Source organism: Heterodontus francisci, chromosome 7, assembly GCF_036365525.1.
Source record: "Heterodontus francisci isolate sHetFra1 chromosome 7, sHetFra1.hap1, whole genome shotgun sequence".
Taxonomy (NCBI): domain Eukaryota; kingdom Metazoa; phylum Chordata; class Chondrichthyes; order Heterodontiformes; family Heterodontidae; genus Heterodontus; species Heterodontus francisci.
This window is the reverse complement of record NC_090377.1, coordinates 67,078,063-67,096,182: the sequence shown is the minus strand read 5'-3', so window position 1 is coordinate 67,096,182 and position 18,120 is coordinate 67,078,063. Positions and strand designations below refer to the sequence as shown.

General features: G+C 43.4%; 1 protein-coding gene across 10 annotated transcripts in view; it reads left to right on the top strand.

The window, feature by feature from the left end:
- LOC137372031 (myosin light chain kinase, smooth muscle-like) overlaps positions 1–18,120 on the top strand; it is a 433,121-nt gene that overhangs the window by 147,100 nt on the left and 267,901 nt on the right. For all 10 annotated transcript variants that reach the window (XM_068035330.1, XM_068035322.1, XM_068035326.1 and 7 more), the window contains one exon: positions 1,420–1,627. In XM_068035330.1, the coding sequence (XP_067891431.1) occupies positions 1,420–1,627 (208 nt within the window). The remainder of the gene's footprint in view (positions 1–1,419; positions 1,628–18,120) is intronic.

Sequence of the window (18,120 nt, the reverse complement as noted above, 5' to 3'; positions counted from 1 at the left end):
TGGGACTAATTTAGAAACCTTCAATTGGACAGACCTCCAGTAAAGGTGTGAGAGATGCTGTTAATCCATTACCATTCAGTTATAGAGCAGAAAGATGATTGTCAAGGCCAGAATTACTTTTAAGTCAGATGGGATATCTGGCATGCATAGAAACCCATTATCATCCCATTATCATCCTTAATGATCTTTGAATCAAGGTTGCTAAGAATATCATAGTAAAAAAGTCTCTGTTTGCTCAATAAAGAATTCACACTTCAGAAGGCAAGATTTTAACTCATTCAATACCCATGCACTTTACACAGAGTTAAAATTGGACTCAATTTGTCTCCATAGACAGCATACATGAGGCAGAATTTAATTCTCCCCAAGGGAGCAGGCTGAGAGGCAGGGGAGGCGGGGGGGGGGGGGGGCGGCGGTTGGTGGGTGGGGTGCGTGTAAGCAGGGTGGAAGGTGGGGGGAATGAGTGCCCATTGCCTTCCTCACTCCTCTCAATTAAGTATGGGGCAGAGAAGGCCAAGGATGGCCTCCCCACCCAGAGGCTAATTGAAGCCCTTATGTGGCCAATTAATGGTCACGTAAGGGCCTCACCCTGCCACCACTAGCATTTAACCAGCGCTGGGGTGGGAGTGGTGGAGGGGTGCCTGCACCACGTGAGGAAGCTGTCTAGTAATACCTGGTGGCCTCCCTGTGGTCTGGATGTGGTGGGGGCCTCCTCTGTGGGCAATCTGTAGCCCACGGATGGTCCCCGGTGGCAAAGGCTGCCCCCCGCACCAACACCCACCCTGCCTTCAAAGGCCACCACCCCTCGCCGGGACCTGCCTGGCTGGCCTCAGTGAGCTTGCCCCACTTACTTGTAGTCCAGGGCAATGGCCACCACTACAAATGGCGCTGCTGGGACTGCTGATCTGCTGGCCCTTTGATTGGCTGGCAGCTCTGGGAAGCAGGATCCCTGCCCTTAAAGGATAGGAACCCCGGCACTGGGCAGTTAATTGCCCGAGCACCTTTAAATACAGCCGGAGTTCCCTGAATGGCCAAGGTGGGATTTCCTTTGCTTTCTTGGCCCAGCGTTGGGATCCCGCTGCCTGCACAAAATTCTGCCCACTTACTTAATGTTTTTATTAAATATTTAAAAATAAAATTCAAGCAGCAACTATATGCAACTACATGTTATTATAAATGACTTAGTTTAGTCAACTTAATTTTTAAAAATTGTGGTTAAACCTGCACAGCAATATTAGGGAAAGTATTGGTCCAGTCAATATGTGGGGTGTTACTGGAAATGTATTCCCTTTAAATGCATTTATGATGCCACTACACAAAGTGATCAGAATAATTCTTCCCCTATTGCTCATGCTTAGAGTAAAAGGTGTTGCCACTTATCAACAACCACACTTAGTAGTAATTCTTTGTTTTTTTCAGGTCAGGGGACATCCAGAACCTCGCATCATATGGTTTAAGAATGGACAGCATGTCCCAAAGGGTGATCGGTACATTATTGAACAGAGTAAACGTGGAACTTTCAGCTTAGTCATTAAAGAAGTGCAAAAAGAAGATGCTGGAAAATATACATGTGAAACTACCAATGTTGGTGGGGTTCGCCAAGTAACTGTGGAGTTAACTGTGCAAGGTATGTTGCATATAATTTATCTGGTAGAAAAATTATTGTTATTCATTATACAGCAAGCAGAGCGAAGAGGAAGAATGAATCCTTTGCAACCTGTGAGCTTTCATGCAGTATTACTGCAGAACAGACTCCACCATAACGCACACCTTTCTTTCCATTTTACTTCCTACAGATAGGAATACAAACAATAATATGTCTGCATAATTAAAAATGTTGACAGTAGCATGTGCCTGTACTGTGTGAGTCGTCTTTGTGATTGGCTCATGTTTCCGACTGAAAAAGAACAAACCACTCTCTGTTAAATGAATGGTGTTTTTTTATGTGTCCTATGAATTTAAAAATACACCAACAAAAGTCACTATATGTAGAAATAAAAATCACTGAATTGCTTTAAGGTATTTGTATTAATTCAGAAACAATGAAAAAAACTATTAATCAACAACTATCAAAGCAATCAATCAAATCCTTCAAACAACTTTTCTAGACCTCTTTGAGTGACTTTACTGAGCTGTCTATATACACTTATAAAATAAAATTCATCACATAATAGACGTATTTGCCTAGAAATTGGGTCACTTAGCACCCATTAATCTGATGCTACATGGCTTCCTAAGGAAACACAAACAGAACTGTTCTGCTCATCAGATTGAGCAAAGACAAAGAGGCCTCCTTTATCCACACCTGAAGGAGGTGTTAGGCCATTTTCATAAGTAAATAAGGTGCCTAACACCTGCTTGAGATCCCTGCTGCAATATTGGTTTGCCCAGATGGCTGAATTCAAGGAAACCAACCCTAAAGATCGCCTGGAAATAAAAGGACTAATTACTTACTTGCAAAGCACCATCCCAATCCCTGACACTCATGCCCCCACCCTCCCCTGAACTGATCATTATTGGCTACCTGCCACTGCTGATGTTCACCCGCCTCCAGCAAGATTGCTGGGAGGGATGAATGCACGGGGCACCGACCCGATGCCTTTATTTCTGATCTTGCTCCTGGTCCCACCTTCAAACCTGCTTCCGCGGGACTGGGAAGATTCTGCTGAATGGTTCTTCTGCCATTTTTCCTTAAGATTGTAAAAGTGCAATTCATGTACAGAATGTAAAGACAATTTCTAGCTCATGGCCTGATACACAATGCCAGGTTCTTCCTCCAACCACGAATGACTTTCCCAGCATTCATTCAGCAACTGTGCTTTACTTATTTTAAGTGCTTATTGTGCTTTCACTGACAGCAGCTACAGTAAAAGCAACTAAGGTCAGGCCCCATCTGGAGTGCTGCATTCAGTTTTGGGGACCACTCCTCAGGAAGGCTGTATTGGCCTGGGAGTGGGTGCAGTGTAGATTCTCTAGAATGATACCAGGGCTTAAAGGGTTAAATTATGAGGCCAGATTACATAAACTTGGCTTATTTGCTTATAGAATATTGAGTGATAATCTGATCAAAGTATGAAAATAGTAAAAGGATTCAACTTTATACAGAGAAATTATTTCCTCTGATGGGGGAATCAAGAATGACAGGACATAATTTTAGAATTAGAACTTGGACATTTAGGAGAGAAATAAGGAAGCATGTTTCCACAATTCCCCTCTCCCAAAAAGCTGTAGATGCTGGAACAATTGGAGCTGTCAAGACTGAGATTTTTTATTCATTAGTGGGATGTGGCCATCGCTGTCTAGGCCAACATTTATTGCCCATCCCGAATTTCCCATGAGCTGCCTTCTTGAGCCGCAGCAGGTCTTGGGGTGTAAGTACACCCACAGTGCTGTTAGGAAGGGAGTTCGAGGATATTGGCTCCGCGACAGTGAAGGAATGGTGATATAGTTCTAAGTCAGGATGGTGTGTGGCTTGGAGGGGAACTTGCAGGTGGTAGTGTTTCCATGCATCCGCTACTCCTTGTCCTTCTAGGTGGTAGAGGTCGCAGGTTTGGAAGGTGCTGTCGAAGGAGGTGTGGTGAGTTGCTGCAGTGCATCTTGTAGATGATACACACTGCTGCCACTGTGCGTCGCTGGTGAAGGGAGTGAATGTTGAAGGTAGTGGATGGGGTGCCAATTAAGCGGGCTGCTTTGTCGTGGATGGTGTCAAGCTTCTTGAGTGTTGTTGGAGCTGCACCCATCCAGGCAAGTGGAGAGTATTCCATCACATTCCTGACTTGTGCCTTGTAGATGGTGACCAGGCATTGAGGAGACAGGAGGTGAGTTACTCACCACAGAATTCCCATCCTCTGACCTGCTGTTGTAGCCACAATATTTTTGTGGCTGGTCCAGTTCAGTTTCTGGTCAATGGTAACCACTAGGATGTTGATAGTGTGAGATTCCACGATGGTAATGCCATTGAACATCAAGGGGAGATGATTAGATTCTGTCCTGTTTGAGATGGTCATTGCCTGGCACTTGTGTGGCGTGAATGTTACTTGCCACTTATCAGCCCAAGCCAAGATGTTGTCCAGGTCTTGCTGCATGTAGACATGGGCTGCTTCAATATCTGATGAGTCGTGAATGGTGCTGAACATTGTGCAATCATCAGCAAACATTCCCACTTCTGACCTTATGATGGAGGGAGAGTCACTGATGAAGCAGCTGAAGATGGTTGGGCCTAAGACACTGCCTTGAAGAACTCCTGCAGTGATGTCCTGGGATTGAGATGATTGACCTCCAACAACCACAACCATCTTCCCTTGTGCTAGGTATGACTCCAACCAGCGGAGAGTTTCCCCTTGATTCCCATTGACTTTAGTTTGGCTAGGGCTCCTTGATGCCATACTCGGTCAAATTCTGCCTTGATGTCAAGAGCAATCACTCTCACCTCACCTCGAGTTCAACTCTTTTGTCCATGTTTGGACCAAGGCTGTAATGAGGTTAGTTGCAGAGTGGCTCTGGCGGAACCCAAACTGAGCATCAATGAGCAAGTTTTTACTGTTTAAGTGCCACTTGATAGCACTGTCGATGACTCCTTCCATCACTTTGCTGATGATCAAAAGTAGACTGATGGGGCGGAAATTGGCAAGATTGGATTTGTCCTGCTTTTTGTGGACAGGTCAGACCTGGGTAATTTTACACATTGTTGGGTAGATGCCAGTGTTGTAGCTGTGCTGGAACAATTTGGCTAGGGGTGCAGCTATGTCTGCAGCTCAAGTGTTCAGTACTTCAGCCGGATGTTGTCACAGCCCACAGCCTTTGCACTATCCAGTGCCTTCAGCGTTTCTTGATATCATGTGGAATGAATTGAATTGCTGAAGACTGGCATCTGTGATGCTGTGGACCTCACTCGGCACTTCTGGCTGAAGATGGTTGCAGATGCTTCAGCCTTTTCTTTTGCACTGATGTGCTGGGCTCATCCATCATTGAGGATGGGAATATTTGAGGTGATTTATGACTTTAACCCCTTATAGGGACTAAACCAAATCAAGTGTACATCCCTATTTAAGTTCAGACCAGACAAATTCCTACAGACACTTGTTTGGGTCTGAAGAACTGAATTAGTCTTCTCTCAAAGAAAGAAAACTAACAGAGAATATTACTATCTTTCAGATAACCTATTTTAAATAATTATGGCTAAGTCATAAATATCCCAGATATTATAAGGGTCTGGGAAACTCTCTTCAATAAGTATCTCCCCACTTAAGGAGACACAGAGAGGGGGTTCTTGTAGTTGTGTACAGAATGCTACATGAGACGATTTATTAACTTTTATATATTTATTTTACGGGTTATAAGTCCAGATAAATTGGCGTAGAAACTGGGCGCCACGGGTTGCCTTTGTCGGTGGGAGAGGTCATTGCACCTCACTGGACAGCTACCGCCCGCCTCAAACCGGGCAGCCCCCGGTCAATAAGGTTCTGTCCCGCCACAGTCTGCCTGCTTCAATGGGTGCTTGGAGCTCAGGGTCATTGCCCGAAAGGTGGACTGACACACCGCACCAAACAACATGAAAAAAGGAAAGAAGGTACCAGCCCTTCGCTTTGCAAGCTGGAACGTCAGAACTATGTGTCCTGGCCTGTCGGAAGACCTTACACAAATCAACGATTCTCGGAAGACCGCCATCATTAACAACGAGCTCAGTAGACTCAATGTGGACATTGCAGCACTTCAGGAGACTCGCCTCCCCGCGAGTGGCTCTCTAGCAGAGCAAGACTACACCTTCTTCTGGCAGGGCAGGGATCCTGAAGAACCAAGACAGCATGGAGTGGGCTTCGCCATCAGAAACTCCTTGCTCAGCATGATAGAGCCTCCCTCAAATGGCTCGGAACGCATACTGTCCATCCGACTGCTCACCACCTCTGGTCCAGTACACCTACTCAGCATCTATGCTCCAACACTCTGTTCCGCACCTGAAGCTAAAGACCAGTTCTATGAACAACTCCATAACATCATTAGCAGCATCCCCAACACCGAACACCTATTCCTGCTGGGGGACTTTAATGCCAGGGTTGGGGCCGACCATGACTCATGGCCCTCCTGCCTTGGGCGCTATGGCGTTGGAAGGATGAATGAGAACGGGCAGAGACTGCTTGAGTTGTGTACCTATCATAACCTCTGCATCACCAACTCGTTCTTTCACACTAAACCCTGTCACCAGGTTTCATGGAGGCACCCAAGATCACGTCGTTGGCACCAGCTAGACCTCATTGTCACAAGGCGAGCCGCCTTAAACAGTGTTCAAATCACACGCAGCTTCCACAGTGCGGACTGCGACACCGACCACTCCCTGGTGTGCAGCAAGGTTAGACTCAGACCAAAGAAGTTGCATCATTCCAAGCAGAAGGGCCACCCGCGCATCAACACGAGCAGAATTTCTCACCCACAGCTGTTACAAAAATTTCTAAATTCACTTGTAACAGCCCTTCAAAACACTCCCACAGGGGATGCTGAGACCAAGTGGGCCCACATCAGAGACGCCATCTATGAGTCAGCTTTGACCACCTACGGCAAAAGTGCGAAGAGAAATGCAGACTGGTTTCAATCTCATAATGAAGAGCTGGAACCTGTCATAGCCGCTAAGCGCATTGCACTTTTGAACTACAAGAAAGCCCCCAGCGATTTAACATCCGCAGCACTTAAAGCAGCCAGAAGTACTGCACAAAGAACAGCTAGGCGTTGCGCAAACGACTACTGGCAACACCTATGCAGTCATATTCAGCTGGCCTCAGACACCGGAAACATCAGAGGAATGTATGATGGCATGAAGAGAGCTCTTGGGCCAACCATCAAGAAGATCACCCCCCTCAAATCTAAATCGGGGGACATAATCACTGACCAACGCAAACAGATGGACCGCTGGGTTGAGCACTACCTAGAACTGTACTCCAGGGAGAATGGTGTCACTGAGACTGCCCTCAATGCAGCCCAGCCTCTACCAGTCATGGATGAGCTGGACATACAGCCAACCAAATCGGAACTCAGTGATGCCATTGATTCCCTAGCCAGCGGAAAAGCCCCTGGGAAGGACAGCATTACCCCTGAAATAATCAAGAGTGCCAAGCCTGCTATACTCTCAGCACTACATGAACTGCTATGCCTGTGCTGGGACGAGGGAGCAGTACCCCAGGACATGCGCGATGCCAACATCATCACCCTCTATAAAAACAAAGGTGACCGCGGTGACTGCAACAACTACCGTGGAATCTCCCTGCTCAGCATAGTGGGGAAAGTCTTTGCTCGAGTCGCTCTGAACAGGCTCCAGAAGCTGGCCGAGCGCGTCTACCCTGAGGCACAGTGTGGCTTTCGTGCAGAGAGATCGACTATTGACATGCTGTTCTCCCTTCGTCAGATACAGGAGAAATGCCGTGAACAACAGATGCCCCTCTACATTGCTTTCATTGATCTCACCAAAGCCTTTGACCTCGTCAGCAGACGTGGTCTCTTCAGACTACTAGAAAAGATCGGATGTCCACCAAAGCTACTAAGTATCATCACCTCATTCCATGACAATATGAAAGGCACAATTCAACATGGTGGCTCCTCATCAGAGCCCTTTCCTATCCTGAGTGGTGTGAAACAGGGCTGTGTTCTCGCACCCACACTTTTTGGGATTTTCTTCTCCCTGCTGCTTTCACATGCGTTCAAATCCTCTGAAGAAGGAATTTTCCTCCACACAAGATCAGGGGGCAGGTTGTTCAACCTTGCCCGTCTAAGAGCGAAGTCCAAAGTACGGAAAGTCCTCATCAGAGAACTCCTCTTTGCTGACGATGCTGCTTTAACATCTCACACTGAAGAATGCCTGCAGAGTCTCATCGACAGGTTTGCGTCTGCCTGCAATGAATTTGGCCTAACCATCAGCCTCAAGAAAACGAACATCATGGGGCAGGATGTCAGAAATGCTCCATCCATCAATATTGGCGACCACGCTCTGGAAGTGGTTCAAGAGTTCACCTACCTAGGCTCAACTATCACCAGTAACCTGTCTCTAGATGCAGAAATCAACAAGCGCATGGGTAAGGCTTCCACTGCTATGTTCAGACTGGCCAAGAGAGTGTGGGAAAATGGCGCACTGACACGGAACACAAAAGTCCGAGTGTATCAGGCCTGTGTCCTCAGTACCTTGCTCTACGGCAGCGAGGCCTGGACAACGTATGCCAGCCAGGAGCGACGTCTCAATTCATTCCATCTTCGCTGCCTTCGGAGAATACTTGGCATCAGGTGGCAGGACTATATCTCCAACACAGAAGTCCTTGAAGCGGCCAACATCCCCAGCTTATACACACTACTGAGTCAGCGGCGCTTGAGATGGCTTGGCCATGTGAGCCGCATGGAAGATGGCAGGATCCCCAAAGACACATTGTACAGTGAGCTCGCCACTGGTATCAGACCCACCGGCCGTCCATGTCTCCGTTATAAAGACGTCTGCAAACGCGACATGAAATCGTGTGACATTGATCACAAGTCGTGGGAGTCAGTTGTCAGCATTCGCCAGAGCTGGCGGGCAGCCATAAAGACAGGGCTAAATTGTGGCGAGTCGAAGAGACTTAGTAGTTGGCAGGAAAAAAGACAGAGGCGCAAGGGGAGAGCCAACTGTGCAACAGCCCCAACAAACAAATTTCTCTGCAGCACCTGTGGAAGAGCCTGTCACTCCAGAATTGGCCTTTATAGCCACTCCAGGCGCTGCTTCACAAACCACTGACCACCTCCAGGCGCGTATCCATTGTCTCTCGAGATAAGGAGGCCCAAAAGAATATATTTATTAAAAAATTGAACATGCAATACACTTTAAGTGGCTAAGTATACTACAATATCAAAGATTACTAAGAGATATAAAACATAATCTTATTTCTAAAATAGAATCCAAAAGTTTAACCTTGACAATGTTACAGCAAAATATCTTAGAATATCCATCAAAACAAAGTAAACTTTTACCTTAAATTCTCCGAGTACCATAGGTTGAGAAGCATTGATGAGGAATTCAATACTTCTGTTTTTTTGATTCAAAATTTTCATGTTTACACTGTTTCTAATCTGTCATCTCATCTTTTATAATGTAGGTGTTACTTTTCTGTGTGTGTTTTTCCTGCTTTTGAGATCCATATATGGTAATATCATTCCCGCTACCATTTCCACTTAATGTATTTGTTGGAAATTCCCTTCTCTTGAAGTTGTGAGCTTTTATCTGGCCAAAATGTTTACAAATGGGTTTACTTGGCATCTGTTTTTGTAAGTACCATTTCATTTTGTAATTTACCACCTGTAATTGTCTTTTTATGATACCTTGTACCATCCTTTTGAGTCAGTCTGTCTATATCACTAACACTATCAACTAATTAAGTTTATAGTTATCAGTACTGACTTCACATAAGATGTCCCAGTGTGTTTCATCATCTAATCCCATTGTTAGCGAAGACCTTGGAATGGATTTTTTAAACTTAAAAGGTGTTTCTGGTTCACATTCTAATATAAGAGGGATGGTTATAGATTTTTAACCCAGCTCTTAAAAGGGAATTTTAGTGAATCTTGAAAACTGACCATTTATTCAATATTTAATTCTAAAAGGTATAATGTATTAATTATATCTAAATTCTACCTAATTAAGCCTATTATACCTATGTTTCATTGCATATTTGTGGAGTCTCCTCCTCCAGTTTATTGTTTAATTACCCATCACCATTCACTGATAAGTCTTAATTACTGCCGAACAACTTCTTTAGCTCTGAAAATTAACCTTTACAAGTGTGCCATCTCATCCTTCAGGTTTTAATTATTGTTGGAAATTTTTTAGAAACATTTCATTTGCTTTGTCTTTTCTGCCTCTTTTATTTCTCTCTTTCTCTCATAATTCCACCTTTCTTTCCCTCTTTATTTTGCTTTCTGTACATGATTTGGCATTGAATTAATTATTCTAACATGTCTTGGTTCAGCATCTACATGCATAGATAAGCAATCTTCAATCTGATTGGTTAAGGAGATACATAATTGCTTTCCCTGTTCACACAGGTCCTAGATCCCCAGTAGAGGGTGCTGCACTGTTTTAGATTTGTGCAAAAAGCCCACGGAAATTTTGTGAGCTCTTGTAAGTGTAATGAACGGTTGGAGTGGTTTGTTCACCGCTGACTACAGTATCTGGGCCATTATGTAAATTGGTTTCAGAACTACAGATCAATATTATGATGTTTGTGAGTGAGGGATTTCTTATTCACTTACATTATACTTAATACAGTCAGATAGTAAAAATTATCCTTTTTTGAAATCTGAAATATGCATAGTATGTATTGGTAATGGAAACTAATATGGTTTCTACATAAATGATCTATCTTTCTATATGTCTTTCTATCTATCATCTTGAAAACAGTGAGTGGTCTCACGATTCAAAATGTAGTGCACATGGAGCTGGCACTGTAAACATAACATTACTTGACAAACCTTATATGATATTTCCTAACTGAATGCACAGGAATCCCAGCCATTAGCCTCTTAGGTAAATGACAGTCCTGCCACTCAGAAAATATTGTCCTTCGACCCCTCCCCACTTCAATCATCTTGCTTGACTTGAAAACTTCAATTTGGTCCTGTCCATCTGTGTGAAATGTCATAGCTTCCATATGAGATTTACTAGTTCTATATTAAATTTAGTATGATGTTGAAAACTCGATTGAAAACTCATTATAAGGACCTGTAATATGTGTTACTCCTATATGTGGCACTTTGATAGGTATTTTCAATGTTAACTCTGTGTAACACACAATTGCTGCCATGTTATAGTGAGAATATGTTACCCTGAAATTGCATAGTTCACACAAGTTATTCAAAATGGTTTCAATGTACTTTTAAAAGCTCCAGGTTGACTTCATGGTGAGACCAGTTCGAATTTGGCTTACTTGGAGCAATGTTGTTACACCGCCATAAGTAGCATGTTGAAAACTGTGGATGTAATATTTTCAGAGGATATTTGCTATATCTGGATGGCTGAACAGGCTTTTGAGAATAAATCCTACTGCTCAATGGAGATACAGCTACATCAAAGGCCTTTTGTTCTATCTTCAGAAAGCTTGAAGCTGCTATTAATGAATGTAGTTGTTTTAATTTCCATGGACAAACACACTAAATTGAAGAATGTGATTCCAAAACTCTAACAAAAAATCCTGAAATCCAATATAATAAAAAGAAATGGTACTTATTCAGGGTTAGTAGCTCAGTGACCAAAGACGGGATTTCAGATGCACATTTCTAGAATTTCCTGCTGGATACTGAATGAGTGTGATACTGTCTAATAATCCATGGTGCCTGCTGCTGGGAATGTGTGACCTGGATCACTGAAAGTTGACCAATTTTCAGGAGTTACCATTTCATGCAATGAGTACTGAATGCCCAGAATTTTCCTAAAATATAATAATGTGTGAAGGACACACCATTATTAATCTGCAAATCGGCCAGCAATTTGTGATGAGGCAGAGATACCTCGTGAATTGCAAATCACCACAAGTTGTTGGACAATTTGTACCGCTCCTCCATTCGCATTGCACTAGCTTCTCGCACTTAATCTCCCCATCAGTTTCATGATGTTGTTGCATTTGCACAGTATTGCCCATGAAACTCACAACAAGAAATTAGGTCCAGTAATTAACAGTGTAAGTACCTTTTTAATGACAAGATAATTGTTAATGACTGCCATTCAACTTCTCTAGTGTGGAAAGTGAACAATTCAGAATGTAGCATCTCATTCCTTCAGGTAGTGAATTGTTGTTGGAGATTTTTAAATTGTCGTATACTTTTCCTATCTTTTTTTTCTCCCTCTCTTAATTCCATCTTTCTTTCTTTCCCTCTCTCTTTTTCTGATTGTCTCTAATTCACTCTCCTTCTCAGGCCTTCCACTGTTTAGTTCTCAATCCTTAAATCTCATTGTTTAAGGTGATACAATGGGCCCAATTTTAACTTACTCAAAATCCATTCCCATACACAGGGTTAAAATTGGGCAACCCTGTATAAGTGAATGGGTTTTGAGTAAGTTAAAATTGGGCCTAAATGTTGTTTCCATTGTTCACCAAGGCCTCAGATGCCCTTTTGCTCTTGCTATGCCATTATCAGCTTCCACTTCCAGCAACTTTGCAGGCAAAATATTTTTGAACTGAAGGGTGCAGGAATAGGGATGACTTTGAGATTCCCTGCTCCAGTAAATTCTGAACCAGTGTCTTTTGCAATTTCAAAATGTACATCTTCTTTCTACCATATAAGATTTCAAAATTTGCCCATGATACCAAACTTCGAGGTGTGGCAAACAATGAGGATGATACCAATCAATTACAATAGGACATAGATAGGCTAGCAGAATGGATAGACAAGTGGCGGATAGAATTTAATACTGAGAAGTGTGAAGTGATGCATTTTGGCAGAGGGGATAGGGAGAGGCAGTATAGACTTAATGGCAAGGTTCTAAAGAGTGTGCAGAAACAGAGGGACCTGGGAGTTCATGTGCATAGATCTTTGAAGGTGGCAGGACATAATGAGAGAGTAGTAGTGAGCAAAGCATAATGGGATCTTGGGCTTCATAAATAGAGGTATTGAGTACAAAAACAGGGAAGTTATGCTGAACCTTTATAAAGCTCTGGTTAGTCATCAACTAGAGTATTGCATCCATTTCTGGTCACCATACTTTAGGAAGGATGTGAGGGTCCTTGAGAGGAGATTTACCAGAATCATACCAGGGATGTGGGAATTTAGCTACAAGGTTAGGATGAAGAAGCTGGGCTTGTTTTCCTTGGAGCAAAGGAGATTGAAGGGAGATTTGTTAGAGGTGTACAAGATTATGACCAGGTTTAGATAAGAGCGACAAAGAAAAGCTGTTCCCACGAGCTAGGGATGTAGATTTTGGTTTTGGACAAGAGATGCAGGGGGATGCGAGGAAGAACTTTTTTATGTAGCGAGTGGTAGTGACCTGAAACTGACTGCCGATGAGGGTGGTGGAAGTGGAGACGATCAATGATTTCAAAAATAAATTGGATGGGCACTTGCGAGAAATAAACTTGCAGGGCAACGGGGATAGAGCGGGGAAATGGGGCTGACTGCAATACTCCACAGATACCGGCATGGGCTCGAAAGGCTGAATTGCTTCCTTCTGTGTCATAATGACTCTATGTCTCTATGTGGAAAACTAATGTACATTCATGTACAATGTGATAAATCTATTTTGCATTTATAAATTCAGTCCAAAATATGCCCTGTATTTTCAATTAAAAAAAAAAATGTCAAGTTAATAACATGTAAATATTAAAAGTTAAAGAAGACACTTTTAAACTGCAGAATGGAGCTTGGATCAGAGCAGTAGACCAGTGATGTCATGGACACCATTTCCAAAAATGTGAATTACTGATATCATGTGCGCTGTAAGGCTGGTGCTTTCTCACTGAGAGAAAGTTATAAACTCAATTTGGGTGACCACTGCAAAAAAATAGATTGATTAAAACAAGCTATCCTGAAATTTTTATCTTTTATAAGTGCCATTAAACATTATAGAGTCGTAGAGTTATACAGCACATAAACAGGCCCTTCGGCCCACTGTTTCCACGCCAGCCATCGAGCCTATCTATTCTAATCCCATTTTCCAGCACTTGGCCCGTAGCCTTGTATGCTATGGCATTTCGAGTGCTCATCTAAATACTTCTTAAATGTTGTGCAGGTTCCTGCCTCTACCACCCCTTCAGGCAGTACGTTCCAGATTCTAACCATGCTCTGAGTGAAAAAAAATTTCCTCAAATCCCCGCTAAACCTCCTGCCCCTTACCTTAAATCTATGGTTATTGATACCTCTGCTAAGGGAAAAAGTTTCTTCCTATCTACCCTATCTATGCCCCTCATAATTTTGTTTACCTCAATCAGATCCCCCCTCATCCTTCTCTGTCTAAGGAAAACAACCCTAGCCTTTCCAGTCTCTCTTCATAGCTGAAATGCTCCAGCCCAGGCAACATCCTGGTGAATCTCCTCTGCACCCTCTCCAGTACAATCACATCCTTCCTATAGTGTGGCGATCAGAACTGTACACAGTACTCCAGCTGTGGCCTAACTAGCGTTTTATACAGCTCCATCATAACCTCCCTGCTCTTATATTCTGTGCCTCGGCTAATAAAGGTAAGTATCACATATGCCTTCCTAACCACCTTATCTACCTGTGCTGCTGCTTTCAGTGATCTATGGACAGGTACCCCAAGGTCCCTCTGACCCTCTGTACTTCTTAGGGTTCTACTGTCCATTGTATATTCCCTTGCCTCGTTAGTCCTCCTAAAATGCATCAGCTCACACTTCTCAAGATTAAATTCCATTTGCCACTGCTGTTCCCATCTCACCAGCCCATCTATATCATCCTGTAATCTAAGGCTTTCCTCCTCACTATTTACGACACCACCAATTTCCGTGTCATCTGCAAACTTACTTATCATCCCTCGTATATTCACATCTAAATCATTAATGTACACTACAAACAGCAAGGGTTCCAGCACCAATCCCTGTGGTACACCACTGGTCACAGGCTTCCAATCGCAAAAAAAACCCTCGACCATCACCCTCTGCCTCCATTCACTAAGCTAATTTTGGATCCAATTTGCCAAATTGCCCTGGATCCCATGGGCTCTTATCTTCTTCACCAATCTCCCATGCGAGACCTTATCAAAAGCCGTACTGAGGTCCATGTAGACTACATCAACTGCTTTACCCTCATCTGCATATCCAGTCACCTCCTCAAAAAATTTAATCAAATTTGTTAGACATGCTCTCTCCCTGACAAAGACATGCTGACTATCCTTGATTAATCCCTGCCTCTCCAAGTTGAGATTAATCCTGTCCCTCAGAATTTTTTCCAACAGGTTCTCTACCACTGATGTTAGACTCACTGGCCTGTAATTACCTGGTTTATCCCTACTACCCTTCTTGAATAATGGTACCACATTCGCTGACACTTCTCCTGTGGCCAAAGAGGATTTCAAAATTTGTGTCAGAGCCCCTGCAATCTCCTCCCTTGCCTCACATAACAGCCTGGGATACATCTCGTCTGGGCCTGGGGATTTATCCACTTTTAAGCCCGCTAAAACCACTAATACTTCCTCCCTTTCAATGCTAATATGTTCAAGTATATCACAATCCCCCTCCCTGCTCTCTACACCTACATTGTCCTTCTCCATAGCGAACACAGATGAAAAGTAATCATTTTAAACCTCACCTATGTCCTCCGGCTCCACACACAGATTGCCACTTTGGTCCTTATGGGTCCTACTCTTTCCCTGGTTATCCTCTTGCCCTTAATATACTTATAAAACGCCTTGGGATTTTCCTTTACCTTCACAATGGATGGTATAAGAAAAGTAGAACAAATGAATAACAAATAAATACAATTGATGTGTATTAATTAACATAATTATTCATATGGATTAGTTTCCTATTAATACCAATAAAATGTGGTCTTTGGAAAATAAATTTAAACTATAATCATAGGATTTAAAAGTGTAACTTCACTCATGTTCACAACATTTCCATTGTGCTGTTCCCTTCTTTGAGCACACACACCTCACAGATTTATCACAGTTCCAATCTCTAGTTTTCTATCTGCTTTTGTAGTGCCCTCTGTTGGCAGATTAATGGCACTGAATCAGTCACTTCTGAACAACAGTTTACATTTACTTATTAATGTAAAACATTTACAATGGTGTTCACACATGGAAATAGGGGAACAGACGAAGCGAGATTGGGTTTGGGTGTGAGGGGGTGGGAGTGAGGGTGGGTGGTTGTTGACTGTAAACTTGACAGAAATAATGAATTTGTGAGACCTAACATCTTGCAGGAGTCACCAGGTAGATAACAGGAGGGGAGCCCTGATTAGTTGATTTCCGCTCATCCCAAACCAGGACATCTGCTTCCCTATTTGTATCGCTGGTATACAAAAATGTTTTTTGGGGGGTGGGGCAGGGGATATTTCTAGCCCCTAGTTATTGCCTTAACTGTGAGTTCATGACATTTTTCAAACACTGAAGTAAGTAAAGCGACAGAAGAAATTGTTTACAGATTTAACACTATTGAAGTGATGTGTCAATAGAAAATCATGTGAGGGAAGAGTAGTTTGAAAATGAATATAATTATAATTCTGATAGCTGTCATTTTTCCAAGTGACAATTTTAATTAGGTTTGGCAGTGGTGGTTGATAAATGATGAAGGACATTGGGAAAACTTCCCCATCTTTCTTTAAAAAGTGTCGTGAGATCTTTTTGAAGGCAGCGATGCCTTGGATTAAAGTCCCATCTGACAGTACTGTACAGAAGTGTCAGCCTAGATTTTTTTGCTCAAATCTAAGGTGTGGATCTTGGATCTATGATACGAATGCAAGTTTTTTCTTTGTCCTTTCTTCATGTGGTTGCTTCAGAAGTCCTGGCACAATTCTCAATCAGGCTATCTGCTGACCCAGGCTCTATGATCACAGTTCCCCATTCATTGCCAGGTAGGTGTGCTAGACCCTGCAGAAGTTGTTGGTGACATCTTGGCAGATGCAGCCAATCAGGGTGTGCTGGCTGTTGATCTCCTTATTATTCCTAATTTCATTCAATATCACTAAAAGCAGAATATATTGTGATTGGAATGCTTCTGAGGAAGCATCCAGCTATATAGCTAGCCAGGCATTCATATATCTTAGTATTGCCATTGGATCTGTTCTCCATGGGATTTTTCGGAGCCTTAGGGAGTGGGCGGAGAGGCGGGAGACATTAAAAAATTGGGTGGAAGGGCAAGGAGATGGCATTCCCCAATTAAGGGCCTCTTCCCTCCTCCACGTATTGAGACCGCCAGGTAAACCCTGGAGAGCTCCAGACCGGGCACCCTATGGCCCATGTCGGGCACCCTCCAGTGCCAAAGGCCTCCCCTGTGCAAACAATCCCACCCCTCCCCTCGCCCCCACCAATCACCACTGCCCAACCTTGCTGGAGCCTGCCTGACTGGTCCTGCGAACCAAAGCCCACTTACTAGGGTACTGGGGTGGCGTTCATGATGCTGCTCCGGCCTTTTTTTAATTCGTTCCTGGGTTTCTGGCTAGGCCAGCATTTATTGCCCATCCCTAATTGCCCTTGAGAAGGTGGTGGTGAGCTGCCTTCTTGAATTGCTGCAGTCCATGAGGGGTAGGTACACCTACAGTGCTGTTCAGAAGGGAGTTCCAGGATTTTGACTCAGCGACAGTGAAGGAACGATGATATAGTTCCAAGTCAGGATGGTGTGTGGCTTGGAGGGGAACTTGCAGGTGGTGGTGTTCTCATGCATCTGCTGCCCTTGTGCTTCTAGGTGGTAGAGGTCACGGGTTTTGACGGTGCTGTCTAAGGAGCCTTGCTAAATAGGTTAGGCCTTTATTCATTAGAATTTAGAAGAATGAGGGGTGATCTTATTGAAACATACAAGATTTTGAGGGGGCTTGACAGGGTAGATGTTGAAATGATGTTTCCACTATGGGGGTATCTTGAACTAGGGGACATAGTCACAGAATAAGGGGACACTCGTAAAACTGAGATGCAAAGGAACTTCTTCTCTCAGAGGACAGTGAATGTCTGGAATTCTCTACCCCAGAAGGTTGTGGAGGTTAGATCATTGAAAGAGGAGGTAGATAGATTTTTGAAATATCGAGGAGTTGAGGGCTATGAGGAGCTGGCACGAAAGAGGAGTTGAGATCTAGGGCAAATCAGCCATGATCTTATTGAATGGTGGGACAGGTTTGAGGGGCCAAATGGCCTACTCCTGCTCCTATTTCTTATGTTCTTATGTTCTTCTGTACCTAGGAAACTCAGTGGTGCCAGTAATGATAAAGAAAAACTATTAAGATATGTCTGAAATTCACTTTGTGAAGGAACCCGGCCATAATGAAAGGTTATAAGATTAAAAGTTATTTCCCTATGAATGAGGGCTTAAAAAATTAAAAAAGAGTTCATCTTCCTAAAAGATTAAAAAGTACATCTCTATAGTACTTAATGGATATGGCTCTGTGTTAAAGAGTTTGCCTCATCTCAGAAGCATAAAAGGCAGCTTCTGATAAGAGGGACTCGCTCCAAAGTCACGA